General features: G+C 52.3%; 2 protein-coding genes across 14 annotated transcripts in view; one reads left to right on the forward strand and one right to left on the reverse strand.

The window, feature by feature from the left end:
- LOC138111062 (ankyrin repeat and BTB/POZ domain-containing protein 2-like) overlaps positions 1-8,665 on the reverse strand; it is a 45,219-nt gene extending 36,554 nt beyond the window's left edge. For 9 of the 13 annotated variants that reach the window (XR_011151240.1, XR_011151237.1, XR_011151238.1 and 6 more), the window contains exons 1-2: positions 8,628-8,665; positions 7,731-7,891 (exon numbers count right to left, since the gene is read on the reverse strand). Coding sequence is in view for 2 of the 13 variants with exons in the window: in XM_069016246.1 (XP_068872347.1) it covers positions 7,723-7,784 (62 nt within the window). In the remaining 11 variants the exon portion in view is untranslated. Of the gene's footprint in view, positions 1-6,520; positions 6,654-7,093; positions 7,281-7,722; positions 7,892-8,627 lie in introns of all 13 variants that reach the window. The other 4 variants (XM_069016252.1, XM_069016248.1, XM_069016253.1 and 1 more) reach the window with 4 other exon arrangements.
- Positions 8,666-10,958: 2,293 nt separating this feature from the next.
- LOC138112090 (mas-related G-protein coupled receptor member H-like) lies at positions 10,959-13,996 on the forward strand. The gene is made up of 2 exons (XM_069018777.1): positions 10,959-11,152; positions 11,934-13,996. Exon 2 carries the CDS (start codon positions 12,044-12,046, stop codon positions 13,070-13,072), a length of 1,029 nt encoding a protein of 342 aa, XP_068874878.1. The 5' UTR covers positions 10,959-11,152; positions 11,934-12,043; the 3' UTR covers positions 13,073-13,996.
- The last annotated feature ends 580 nt before the right edge of the window (positions 13,997-14,576 follow it).

The following is a 14,576-nucleotide window of genomic DNA, read 5'->3' on the forward strand; positions in this document are numbered from 1 at the left end:
ACTCTTCAGAGAGATCCTTCCTCAAGAATTTTGGCAGCCCCACCAGGGAACTGAGCACTGGCTACCTGGCACAGTGCAGAGCTGACAGAGGGAACTCTTAATCCCTCTGGCTGGCTGCTGGGAGCAGGGTAATTACAAGCAGCTGAGTTCTGAGCAGGTTATGTTAGCCCTGCTATAATTTCAGGCTAACATGCTCCCATTCCTCTCAACTATTCCTCTTAGACCACCTTCTGGAACTGCATCCCAGACAACTCATCCTTTCCCACTGAAAAGGTCCCCAGTCCTGCAGCACCTGTCTCACGAGAGCCCCCTGTTTCTCTGGAAGGATCTTTTCCATTTCTGAACGAAGCCAAAGGGGTCAGGAATCCTTAAGCAAATTCCCTCCAGCAGCAGAGAGTTTTCCAGCAAGCCTAGGAATAAAACCTTCCAGCTTCTGCATCCCCCTTCTACTCTCTAGCCATCATGACAGACTTTCCAATCTTTCCCGGGAAGAGAGACCTGCAGGTACAAACTCTCCAGTGGAACTCCTTTGACTCCAGGCTGGAAGTGCCCCTTCCAGCAGCATCACCAGCAAAGCACAGCCTGGTCCCTCCTCTCTCAGCAAACACGTTAGACCAGCACCCACGGGACCAACACCAGGTGCTTCAGGCCCAGAAGAATCTAAAACCAGGGCTGAATCAGCTCAGACACGCAGCTCATTTGAACAGGATTTGTCTTGCAGAGCAGGGGTGCTTTTTAAAACACACATTTCAGCAGCTGCTGTAAAAACCGTGTGATTAAAATGGTGCAGTTGAGCTCTGTAAGTGACCACGAGGTCAGGGCAGCACAGGGATGGGACAGGGAAGTGCAAACTGCCTCGGAAAAGGAAACCAAGCAGAGACACACCGACCTAGGATTACCCCGGGGAAAGCTTAGGTCTAATCTCCACGAGGTCAGAGAGAGAGAATGATTGTTGCCATTATCATAAATTATACCCAGAATTATTGACTCTACAGTGCAGCTTTGCTCTCAGCAATGTGTTCCAAAGATGTCAGGAACAATAACAGCAAAACCCTCAACAACCTGCCAGCCCTGGTGAGGACCAACCACTGCCTGCAGAAGAACCAGTTCCAGGGAACAAGGTATTGATTCCTGTCAAGTGGGAAATCACCAAGTGGAGAGATGTTCAACAACTCTGAGGGCAAACACTGAAATGAGAACCACAGAAGCACAGCACAGCTGGGGTTGGAAGGCACTTTTGGAGATCATTCAGTCCAAACCCCCTGCTCAAAACCAGGCTCAGCTGAGCACATGAAATGGGTGATTTTTCAGGTGTCCTGTCCCACCTGTACCAGTGACATCTGAGACATCTCAAACCATCAAAAATCCAGCAGCAAGGTCTCAAGACAGCCCAAAACCCTGACTTTTTACCCCACAGCTTCACACACAGCTTTTATCATCAAATTCTTTTGCTCTTTTGTACCTGTAATATTTCCCCTGTCTCTTTACTCTCCACGTAGTCTGCTCTGTGCTGCTCCATTTCATACACACTGAGATTCTTCTCCTCCTCACAATTTTGCAGAGAATTTATATAATCTCTGTTTGTACCACACCCCTGCCCCAAACCAGAAAGATCAGAAGATGCAGGGGGCTCCTCTGGAAGCACTACAATAACACTACAAATTGCTAACAGCCAGCAACGTGGAAGAAAAGCTGGTCTGCCCCAGGTGTGAGATATGTAGAGTTGGAAAAAAAAAGTAAAATTGAGCAGCGTTTGTTTATACAAACAACATAAAAGAGAAGGGGGAAAGTATCTAATTGAGAGTGGAGAGCACTGCCAGCTTCAGCAGTTACACTTGGATGGATCTGATCCTCAGGGTCTGCAATTAATTCCCTTCAGCACTGCCAAGGTCATCGCTCGCACTGCAGTCCTGCAGTCTTTGAGCTAGAAAGAAATGAACAATCAAAAAAAAAGTGATGAGATGTAAAAACACCTCAAGAGGTGATGCCAGGCACAGGCAGGAGTATTCCAGGAATGGAAGCATTACAGGTGTCAGTCACCCACTGACTTTAGCCAGACTCGTTCTAATTCCCTTCCCTTTAATATTCCAGGAACACTTCATCCTGGCTCTCTCTTCAGCCTGCTGGTTAAAATACCAGGAGCACCTGTGCTGGAGTGCCACTTCCATGGGCTCTGACTCTGTCAAAATGTCATTTTTTGGTCGTTTTGATCTAGAAGTTACTGCTGAATATGTGCTGAGATGGCCCATAAACAGCAGCTGCTCATCATAAATGTGCTAAAGCTACTGGCTCCTCTTTTTAGATGTTCTCAGATCTCAAGATTGTGGAATATATTCCATGTATTGCAACTATTTAGTGTGGGCTCAGCAAACAAATGATTCAGCCTAAGGCCAGGAACAGCACTGCCACTGAACAGTTAATTTCAGTCAATAGGTACATGGGGGTTGCAGCTTACTGGCCTCTAAAATAGGGCTGCTCATGCCCTCTCCTTGTGAATGAGCACCTCAAAATCACAATTAAGGCTGACATTAACAGGTGAAAGTCAGAAAAATGCAGGGTAACAGCCTCTCTCCCTGTGCTGGTCAAGGAAGTTGATCTTACCTGTTTACAACCTTTTTATCCTCCTAATAAATCCACCAGACTAAGCTTTCATGGATAGCAAATAGCTTTTTTTTCCCTTTTAAAAGGGAGGCACGATTTTATGGGCCCTGTCTGCACAAGCAATGCCCTAATGGCACAGTGCAATGTAAGGCTTCCTTCCCTTTCCCCCTATTGAATCACTATATTCCTTTCCAAACAGCTCTGGGGGAAAAAATAAAATCGATGGGCTGTGGCATGGGGATGGGGCTGGAATATGTGGACACATCTTTCTGTTGACTTCGGGGATACTCTGAGTGGATTTAAGTGCTGTTAAATTCTGATCACATGCATGATCACAGCATTTTGCTCTCTCAAGGCAAATGACTGGATCAGGGTCTACTTTTCTTACTCCTGTAGACCTATTTCTGCATGGCAAGGCAGCTGCAGACGGGATGGAAAGATACTCAGACCTCTCAGACAAGAGACCCCAGAACTTGTTTTATTGCAGACCTTTTCAAAGGAACTAAGTGTATCAAGTTCTGCTCCTGATACTGCATGGAAACAATAGGGTATGGCTGTAAAATAAAAGAATTCGGACATAAATACATTAAATTGGAATTAGGAAAGACTAGGCCACAGATAAATCTAAAAGACAGGCAATGATGTAGCTATTGCACTTAATAAAATTCCATAAACCTGCAGTTAAAAGGAACAGAGGGGAAAAAAGCCTCATGACAGATCAGTGAGAGTCTGGAAAGATCCATCTGGAGAAGAGATTTGTCCTGAAAAGCCTCAACCAGCTCTGAAAGCAGGGATTCCTCTCAGGGATATTGAGGATGCAGCTCAAGCAAACACAGGTCTCAGCAGCAGGCTCTGCAGGTTATTACTGATTTTCCTTCCTTTCCTGCCAGTTGGATGCCCATGCTATGCCAAGCAGGACTTTTTGGAGACAATTCCCATTAGTAACTGGGCTGTTAATATTCTCTTTATTCTGAACTGGTGTCTTTCCATAAATGTGATCCATGTGACCGAAGCACTCCTGTCTCAAGCAATTCCAGAAGGAACGTTTAGTCGTGCCAGGCATTTTCTGAACACAGGGGAAGAACCCAGTGAACCATGAGGGAAGGAGCTGGAGGCTCTAATTATTTCTAACAATGCACCTAGAAATCACCAAGTAAAAAGGAACAAAGTAAGATCAAAGCCATGCTTCTTCCAAACAGGAAATTTAGGACCTACAACGAGGAGACCACTGGATGGTCACTGGGGATTCAGAAACAGCCATGGCACAGGGGCTCTTTATGCACTGACCACTGCAAACCAATCAATCAATCCACCAATCAATCCTGCTTGGGCAGGATTTTGACACTGTATCAGGAAGAATTAACTTCGACCCAGCTCTGCTTTCTGCTCCAGACAAAGTTAAGCTTAGATTACACACAGGACAAAAACTACCAAGTGTTGCAGCCACTGATGGTTTCAATCAATAGCTCAGATGTTGGCAGAACAGAGCATTTGAGCAAATGGTGCTGAAAAACAGCACGGAAGGGCTACAATCTTTCCTTCTGTAGCATTGATACATCTTCCTTCAGAATCAGATGCATTTTTCACCCTTTCCCAATAAATAACTTCTCAGAGCAGGCATTGCTGGGAATACTCCACAGGGAAAACCCAAGTGGGCAGTTCAGCTCCTTCCTCTTCTGCCCAGCTAACGTGGCACAGAGGAGTCCTTTTTTCCTGCCTGACCCTCCTGAAAAACCTGGTTTGCATGTTTATCCTTTGGCTCTGGATCATGAGGGGTAACAGATGGAATGGGAAGACTCCTGTTGGAAGCAGAAAATGAATTCAGGTCGCTTTTGAGCCTGGGAGGTAAGAGCAGCCATGGAGCTGAAAGCAAGATGAGCAGCAGCCTTCCTGAAGGATTTTCTGTGACAAGGGAGAAACTGAGTGAGCCCAGGTTTGTTTACAGGCAGCAAATCTGGAGCCTGCACATGGCAAACAGAACGAAGCTTTCTCTTTTTCTTACAAGGTGGCCCCTGTAGTTGGCTTCTTGCAGTTTTCCAGCTGAAGAGCTGCGAGCTCCCTTTAAATTGGCAAGCCCCAAAACTTCACTGCTGGCAGCTGACAAATCCTCCCTCAGCTCTGGAATTTCCCCGGCGTTTTGCTGGATTTTCACTGACAGGCTCAAGACGGGTACAGGCTGTGGGCTTCTGCTGATGTAAATTGTTTTATACTCCCTGATGTTTGGAATAAAATAATGCACCAGCCAACTCAGACAACATGTAAAACTTGGCACTGCTGCAACGTGGACAGCTTGGAAAGGCCTGACACGGCTGGAACCACAGGCCCTGATGGACAAGCCTGGAATTAGCTCCAGAATGTTCTACAGACCAACAGGACCAACAACAGAGAGAAATTTTGAGGTTTTTTAACAGGGCAGCTAGAAGGGGAGGAAGCCCAGCCTACCCAAACCCACAGCTACACAAGGAAGCAGGATCCAACTGTTTTGCCTGTTCTTAGCTATCAGATCACGCTGACTTTCCAACAATAAATGCTGAAGGCACATGATAACCAAAGGGAGACAGGATGAGGGCAGTCAGTGGTGTCTATTCCCAGCTTAAAGGCTGGACCACTACCCTGGCCAAGTAATTAACCCAGGGCAGAGCAGTCCATTCAGCAGTAAAATGAGCCTAAATATTGACCTCGATTTGGGCTCTGTGGGAGCTGACAAATACTCCCCAAGAGATGCATCACTGCCAGAGCATTCCTGCCTTGACACACCACTAAAAATAAAACAAAAGCTTTACATCCCACTTGGGGAAAAGTGAAAAAGGAGAAAGGAACTTCGTTTCCACCTTTGAATGGCTCTTCTCAAGTCCCAGTATCCCAAACAGCCCCAGCAAACAGCTCTGGGACATGAGCTCTCCCAGTATCCCAAACAGCCCCAGCAAACAGCTCTGGGACATGAGCTCACGCTGCAGGAGTGCTCCCAAGCTCAGCCAGCCTGATGGAAGCAACGGGAGAAATCCCAGAGCAGGAACAGAGTGAAGAAAGCAGGAGTGCCACGTGTCTGGTCCAAAAACTCATCATCTGACCCCCAACATGGACTAGGATCTCAGAGAAAATAAAAGCATCTTATTGCCCAGCAGAGCCCTTTTTTGCAGCAGCACAGACAGAGCTCTGCTGACACAGAAAACCTCCGAGCCTCTGGGCACTCAGGTGTAGCCTCACTGAGCTCGTGCTCACCTCAGGGTCTAATTCATTCGCCAAAATATTGCACAAGTGGCACTCTGTGTTTGCAAAACGCTTCCTCAGGTGTCCTGTTTGACCCCAAGCAGCAGATGGTTTACTGTCTGTGCAGCAAACAAGGTCATTCTGGGGTTCCAAGTGGGCCATGGCTCAGTTGCACAGCGAGCAGCTGCATTCACTTTGGAAATGTTGCATGTTTTGCCTGAGATACCCAAGTGCTTTCTAATTCTGCCTCTTCTCCTCCTCCTGCTTCAACACCTTCACCTGAAGGTGCCAGAAGCAAACATCACCAAGCCACAAAGTCTGCAGAGTTTCAGCCTATGGGGTATCCCACACCATCCACATACTCCAGAGAGCTCCAGAGATGACTCCATCCCCCCCACTGCTGCAGCACCCTCCAGCTTCCTCCCCTCAGGTCTTTTGCCAAGGTGTTCAGCGTGGATGAAAACCCACTCGTGTGGGTTGAAACTGGCTCTGTTCACCAGGGTGCCTCAAACCTGCAAGTGTGCCTGTCTGCTTTCATACCTTCTGCAGTTTGCTGCAGGGTAAGCTCAGAAGCTCAGTCTTGAAGGACTCTCGGCTAGAAAATGTGGAAAAACTGGTTCCAATGGGAGCAGTTATGTCAAGGATGGTGAGCGGCTCGCTGGGTATGCAGTTACAGCCACAGACACTGACATTGAGGCAAAACCATTACCTGTGGGGACATCAGCTCAAAAGGCTGAAATAACAGCCCTAACTCGAGCCTTGGCATTGGCCAAAGGAAAACCTCTCAACATTTGGACTGATTCCAGGTATGCTTTTGGGGTGGTACACGCTCACGGGGCTATCTGGAAAGAAAGGGGTTTATTAACCTCATAGAGGAAAGAAATCAAGCATGCTACTGAAATCATGCAGTTACTGGAAGCAGTGGTAAAACCTTCAAAAGTGGCTATAATGCATTGTAGGGGACACTCCCAGGGTAACACCATCCCTGAACTGGGAAATGCTATGGCAGACAAAACAGCAAAGGCAGCGGCCAGTGGGGTTCAGATCCAAGCCCTTGCTCTAATTCCTTCTAGCATCCTTATAAGTAAAAAACCCCCACCATATGACACTGATGATTTAAATTAGATACAAGAGACAAATGAGCACAGATGGGTGAGCTGGGATAAAGGGTCTCATATCATACCCAGAAAACTATTAAAATTATTTATCCAAAGCTAACATTGCATCAGATCACCTTAGATGACACTTCTTGAAAGTTTAAAGAGGTATGAGACAAACTTACAGCCCCCTTTTTGGGCTTTGTTCCACAGCTTTTGTTTCCACCTCTTGCATCCTTTCCCTCACTCCAGGAGCTCCCAGCAGTTCCACACCCTCTTTTCTCCCATTCTGATCCTTTCTCCAAGAACAGAGCTCTGCATTTCAATTCTCTTCTCTTTTCTCTGACAATTCCCAGCAATCCAGACCTAAAGCTGACACAAGGAACACTCAGTGCCCACAAATGCAAATCCAGACCTGGCCATGCCTAAACTCTGAACACACAATCCTGGACCATCTGCATTAATTCAAAGCCAACATTTCGGACACACCGAATACTTCAACATTCCCAAGAAACATCCTGTTGCCTTCAGCTCTCAGGGCTTTTTTGCTTTGAACTCATACGGATTTGGGGATCAAGGGATTTCCCTGAAAAAACCTGTGTGGTGCACGCTGGAATCCCCGATCCCGTGAATCCAGGGAGTGTTAAAAGCTCAGTCCAACCTGGCCCACCATCAATTTTTGCCAAATATCCCCTAAATCATCAGGTTAACAGAACCCTACTCTGGTGCTGCATTTTTAGTATTGGAAAGCCAGGAATTACTTTATTCCCAGCACGGGGCTCTGGATATGGGCTTGGGGAGAACAAGACCTTACCAACTTACAGAGCCAGGGGATGACGTTTGGGAACAATCCTGGGCTGCCTGGCAGCAATTCATTATCCCTCTTGTCGCCCACGAACACCTTCAGCAGCTCCTCCAGGAGCCCGGGCCAGCGGCTCTGCTTCTCTTGGAGCGGGAGGCATTCCCCTGCCCACTGCAGGGACCTGCAAACCATTCCGGAGTCAGCTCCGAGCCAGGGACGGGGCAACAGCGGGGCAGGGATGGGGCAGGGACGGGGCAACAGCGGGGCAGGGATGGGGCACCCCGAGCCAGGGCCGTGCTCAGCCGTCCCACGGCTCCCGCGGCTCGGGCCCTCGGAAATGCCGGATCTGAGCCTCGTAATCCCTGCAGGGAAGAGCCCGGCTCAGGCCGGGATCGCAGAGGGTGGGAAGCGCCCGGGGTGGGCGGAGGCTCTGCCACCCCCACGGCCGCGGCATCCGCACAGCTCCGGGGGACGGGGCACCCCCGATGCCGCTTCCCCATCCCGTTCTCCCATTCCTCATCCCGTTCCCCCGCTCCCCCATCCCCCATCCCGTTCCCCCGCTCCCCCATCCCGTTCCCGATCCGGTTCCCCCGTTCCCCATCCCGTTCCCCGCTTCTCATCCCGTTCCCCCGTTCCCCATCCGGTTCCCCTGCTCCCCCATCCCGTTCCCCCGTTCCCCATCCCGTTCCCCCGCTCCCCCATCCCGTTCCCCTGTTCCCCCATCCCGTTCCCCCGTTCCCTATCCCATTCCCCATCCCGTTCCCCGTTCCCCATCCCGTATCCCCGTTCCCCATCCCGTTCCCCGTTCCCCATCCCGTTCCCCATCCCGTTCCCCATCCCGTATCCCCGTTCCCCATCCCATTCCCCATCCCGTTCCCCATCCCGTTCCCCATCCCGATCTCCCGCTCCTCGCTCACCGCCCGGGCCCGTCCATGCCCGCCCGCCCCAACCGCTCCCGCCGATTCCAACTGGCCGCGCGCAGCCCCGCCACGCCTCCCCATTGGCCAGCCCCGAGCCCGCCCCGCGTTCCCATTGGCCGCCGGCCCCGTCAATCACGCGGCAAACCCCGCCCACCCCATCGCCCCCACGCGCTGTTGCCATGGCGGCCGCTGGAATGCGGCCCGGGCGCATCCCCAAGGGAAAAGGAGGCACAAAAGGAGGAATTGGGAAGTAAAAGGGGAAGGCTGCGCAGCGCCCGCGGCGCCCCGAGAGCGAGGAGCAGCCCCCACTCCTCTCCCCATCTTCGTTTCCCACTCCGAGCCCTGCACGTTATCAGGGAGCAGCCCCAACCCTCTCCCATCATTAACTCGGAGATATTCCATGGTTTTTCCAAACTGCTGAACTTATTGTGCTGAAGAGCCGCTTCGTTCAGCACACACCGGCCCATAGAGCTGCATAGAAAAGTGCTGCGATACAATTCCAGGCTTCCCCAGCCCATGTCCAGGTGTCACCCCCAGCCCTCCCAGGGGCTCCCAGTTCCCAGGGCAGAGCAGAACCAGCACCCAGCCAGCAGCCCCTCGGTCCTGGGAGCTGTGGGGCACTTCCAGAACTACACCATGCCTTGGAGCAAGCTGGCCAAACAATTCCACACCTAAACCCTTCAATCCCTGCAAGTCAAGGCAGACTCCCACATGCCCAAGAATTCGCACCTGCCATGGAAAAGTTAAAAGATCAACGTCTGCCTGAACTGCACTTGCAGAGTCCAATGGCACCCATTTTGCTCTGCCTCACGCTGGTAAATTGCCCGGAACGTGCTGTGTCCAAGAGCCTGGAAACCACGGAAAACTCCTGGCACTGGTATCCCGACGCCTCCTGCAGACACCCAGCTCAGGGAAACCTTTGCAGCAAAGCACATCCTAAAGGAGCTGTTTTCCCCGAGGAAGCCCAGCAGCGGCAGCGCTGCCCCAGAGCACAAAGCAGCAGCTGTGCCGGGGAAGAGCATCCTTCAGTTCCTCTGCTGCTCACTTGGCCACAGAGCTGTTCCCAGGCCACATTCACCTGCCCGGAGCACCCGTGATCCCGAGTGCCCGGAGCTGGGCTGGCACCGGCACAGGCGGCACGGGCAGGATGGCCCAGGGGCTCAGCACGGCCCCGGCTGCTCCGGGAGTGCCACGGCAAAGATGGGCCTGGTCCCGGCTGGAGCGGGGCAGGAGCGGGGCTGTCGGGGGGAAGGCGGCCCCGGGGGGGTCTGGGCGTGTGCGAGGGGTCAGGAGGGGTCAGGAATCTCTGGATGCTGCCGATCCCAAATGTCCGCGCTGGAGAGCAGCAGAGCCCGACGGGCAGCGCTTCAAGGTGGGGAGAGGCTGCTGGATGGGAAACGTGCGGGGTGGGATGGGATGGGATGGGATGGGGATGGGGATGGGGATGGGGATGGGGATGGGATGGGAAGGGATGGGATGGGGATGGGGATGGGATGGGAAGGGATGGGATGGGGATGGGGATGGGATGGGATGGGGATGGGATGGGATGGGATGGGATGGGATGGGATGGGATGGGATGGGATGGGATGGGATGGGATGGGATGGGATGGGATGGGATGGGATGGGATGGCATGGGATGGGATGGGATGGGATGGGGTGGGGTGGGGTGGGGTGGGGTGGGATGGGGTGGGGTGGGGTGGGGTGGGATGGGATGGGATGGGATGGGATGGGATGGGATGGGATGGGATGGGATGGGATGGGATGGGATAGGGTGGGGTGGGGTGGGGTGGGGTGGGGATGGGGATGGGGATGGGGTGAGGATGGAGGGCGGGGTGGCATTGGGGATGGAGAGCAGGAATGAGAATGGGATGAGGATAGGATTGGGAGCAGCTCAGCTGTGCATCCTTGGGCTGTGGGGAGGTTTTGGCAATGATCACGGAGCTGTTCTCGGAATGGGAATTACTTCTGACAAGCACCCACCTGCCTCACCAGCACTGCCAACATTCCAGTGCCACCAGTACCACCAGCATCCCTCTGCTGCTGGAGTGACCATGACCCCTCAGGAAAGAGAAACGAGGAATGGTAGGAGCCTGTTGGGAGAGGGAAGTCAGTCGGAGAATGGGACATTCTGCAGGGAAGGAGTGTTTCTAATCAGGAGGAAAGGAGGAGCCATTTGCAAAATTGTTCATGTGGGGCTTCTGACAAAAGCCACTTCATCTGTAGCAAAAAAATGCCAAGACAAATAACTCCAGGGAAGTGGAGCTCTGACATACCCAAAGTCGCAATTTCCAACTCTCCTGTGACTCCACTGAGTGTGGGGGAGCAACACAAGGGACAGGGCACAGAGAGGAGCTGGTGGGACAGCAGTGGGCACCTCCTGGTGATCTGGGCACTTTCTCCTTCGTGTTCCTGACCTGCGAGGAGCCGCTTTAGGATGTGGATCCCAAAGGAGCAAGGGGTGCCAGGAAGCGCCGCTGATCGGGACAGAGCCCCTGTGCCTGCTGCTGCCCCACACTGAACAGGTCAGTGCAATGTTCTCCTTCCTCCCTGCCCCACCTTCCTCTCCTCCTGCAGCTGCTCTGTGCCTGCCACCCTCTCCTGGTGACTGCAGTGCCCTCCCCAGATCCCCCCTCTTTTCCTGTGCATCCTGTCTGTATCTTAACACCCAAATGAGCCAGAATAAACTTTCTAACACTATGGGAAGTGTGAGCAAGCAGGAATTCTTTACCTGTGCAGGACACACAGGAGGATCTCTCCTTGTTCTTTTTTTGGGGGGAGCCTTTACAACAGGGGTTTTTTCCATTAGAAACACACAGAGGCATTAAGGCGTGGTTCTTGTCTGATACATAAACATCACTTTCCTAGGACTCATTTCCATGCATCCACCTCCTCCTGGGAGTCCTTTCATGATCCTGGAGGTTCATCAGGAGGGGTCTCTGGTGCTCGTATTCACTGAGTGCTCCCATATTAAAGGTGACCTCGCCTTGAACTTTTCCTTTGGCCATGCACTGTTGCTTCTTGTTACAGAACTGCCCCAGAACCACTGCAGGCCTCCTGATCTGTTCCTGCACTGCCTCCAGCCACGTTTATCATCCTGTGTGCACACTTTCACATACTTTTATCTTTTTGCCCAGTCAGGTTTTTAGCAACTGCAGGGGAGCTGAAAATGTTTATTCTCTATGTTCTTTATCAGTTCCCATCCAAACAGCCCAACCCTCCCCCCTCCCTCTCCCACCCCACCATTCCCACCGCCCTCCTCCCCTGCACATCTCACTTCTCTCCACCGAACCCTTCCTGCTGCAGGGAGCTGCTGAGGAGCCGCTTGGTCCATCCCTGGATTCTCCAAGCACTGACTGCCCATCCACTCTGAGCACAGCCGGGGCCACATCCCAGCGCCTGCCCAGCGTCCATCCATGGAGCTGAGCTCCGTGTTCCCACCTTCTGCCTCTCCCACGGAAGAAGCCAATCTGTGTGACATAGGTGTCACCGACGTGGCCATACACAGTGCCACGCTGCTCATCAGCCTCTGTGGGGTGGCCGGGAACGCGGCTGTCTTCTGGTTCCTTGGCTTCCGCATCAAGAGGGACACCATGAAACCCATCACTGCCTACATCCTTGACCTGGCCATTATCGACTTCCTCTTCCTCATCTTCATGGTCCCCTCTTCCCTGCTTTTCCTGCTGGAGGATTTGTCCTGCTCTGCCATCCTGCCCCCAGCATACATTCGCTTCCTTTTCCTCCTGTTCGTGTTGTTCTACAGCGTTGGGCTGTACCGGCTGACGGCCATCAGCATCGAGAGGTGCAGGTCCATCCTCTGCCCACGTGGGTACTTCTGCCACCTTCCCCAGGACCTGTCATGGGTGGTGGTGAGTGCCCTGCTCTGGGCCCTGTCCATCGCTGTCATCGCTGCCATTTCCGCAGTGACTTCCCTGTGCCAGTCACAGGAACACCAGCACTGCCGGGTGGCTCTCATCTCCCTGTACATCCTCAGCTTCCTCGTCTTTGCTCCATCCGTGGTCATTTCCAGTGCAATCCTCTTCATCCATTTCAAGGGTAGCTGCCAGCAGCAGCAGCAACTCAAGAGGCTCGACATCATTGTCTTCCTCATTGTGCTCCTCACTCTCCCCATTAGTGTCTGGAATTTCCTGCAGCAGCTCGGCTACACCACTGTGTCCTCCCAGGTCATTTTCCTGTTCGCCTGCATCCACAGCACCATCAACCCCTTCATCTACTTCTCTGTAACAAAGAGCTGGAGGCAGCGCTCCATGAAGTCCCTCAGGAACTCCCTCCAGAAGGTCTTCCAGGAGTCAGAAGAAAACACGGCCTGCAGCAGTGATGACACCGGGGACATGGGGGCCCTGAGCCCGTTGAACTCTTCAACTGCACCGAGGGAGGACCATGGGGCAGTGGCTGAGGGGTTCCTTGAGCCACCAGATCAATAAATATCCACAGGATCAGCCTCCCACACTGTATTCCAGCAGGAGAAGGGAGCAGGGGCAGTGCCAAGGACGATGCGGGAAGGAAGCTCTGCCGGGAGCACACTGGAGCATGGATTTCCTCCTCCCTTCTGGTTTCTAGAACACTGTTCCCCCAAAGGGATCGTGCCCCTCACGACTGTGATCCCAAAAATCCCCCTGGCATGGTTCCTTCTGACAAGCACCCACCTGCCCCACCAGCACTGCCAGCACTGCCAGCATTCCAGTGCCACCAGCACCACCAGCATCCCCCTGCTGCTGGAGGGATCATGACCCCTCAGGGAAGTGAAACGAGGAAAGGTAGGAGCCTGTCAGAAGAGGGAAGGTAGTCAGGGAACAGGACATTCTGCAGGGAAGGAGTGTTTCTAACCAGGGGGAAAAGAGGAGTCATTTGCAAAATTGTTCACGTGGACCTTTTTGACAAAAGTCAATTCCTTTGTGATAAAGAAAAAAAAAATTCAAGAGAGATAACTTCAAGAAGTGGAGCTCTGAGGAAGCCAAAGTTGTAAAACCGGTTTCGACTGCCCTGTGACCCCACCGAGCCTTGGGGAGCAACACGAGGACAGGGCACGGAGAGGAGCTGGTGGGACAGCAGTGGGCACCTCCTGGTGATCTGGGCACTTTCTCCTTCGTGTTCCTGACCTGCGAGGAGCCGCTTTAGGATGTGGATCCCAAAGGAGCAAGGGGTGCCAGGAAGCGCCGCTGATCGGGACAGAGCCCCTGTGCCTGCTGCTGCCCCACACTGAACAGGTCAGTGCAATGTTCTCCTTCCTCCCTGCCCCACCTTCCTCTCCTCCTGCAGCTGCTCTGTTCCTGCCACCCTCTCCTGGTGACCGCAGTGCCCTCCCCAGGTGCTTCCGCCTCTGCCCTGCGCTTCCCTTCTGCGCATTGACAATGAAATTGGTTGGAATAAACTTTCTAACTTAATATGAAGCATGAGTAAGTAGGAATTTTTTAATTGCTCTGAATGCACAGGAGGATCTCTCCTTGTTCTGTGTGTGTGGGGAGACTTTACAGAAAGGTTTTATCCATTATAACCATATACAGGCATTAAAAAGTCCTGCAAGTCCTTTCATGATCCTGGAGGTTCATCAGGAGGGGTCTCTGGTGCTCCTATTCACTGAGTGCTGCCATATTAAAGGTGACCTCGCCTTGAACTTTTCCTTTGGCCATGCACTGTTGCTTCTTGTTACAGCATTTGCCCCAAAACCACCGCAGGCCTCCTGATCTGTTTCTGCACTGGTTCCAGCCATGTTTATTGCCCCGTGTGCAAACCTTTACATCCTTTTATCTTTTTGTCCGGTTGCTCTTTGAATAACTGCGGGGGAGCCAAATATTTTTATTCTCTATGTTATTTATGCATCCCCTGCTGAACAGTGTCCATGCCTGGAGCTGAGCTCCGTGTCCCCACCTCCCACCTCACCCACTGAAGGAGATGATTCATGAGAGACAGATCCCCCAGTGCCCGAGG

This window comes from Aphelocoma coerulescens, chromosome 5 (assembly GCF_041296385.1).
Source record: "Aphelocoma coerulescens isolate FSJ_1873_10779 chromosome 5, UR_Acoe_1.0, whole genome shotgun sequence".
Taxonomy (NCBI): Eukaryota; Metazoa; Chordata; class Aves; order Passeriformes; family Corvidae; genus Aphelocoma; species Aphelocoma coerulescens.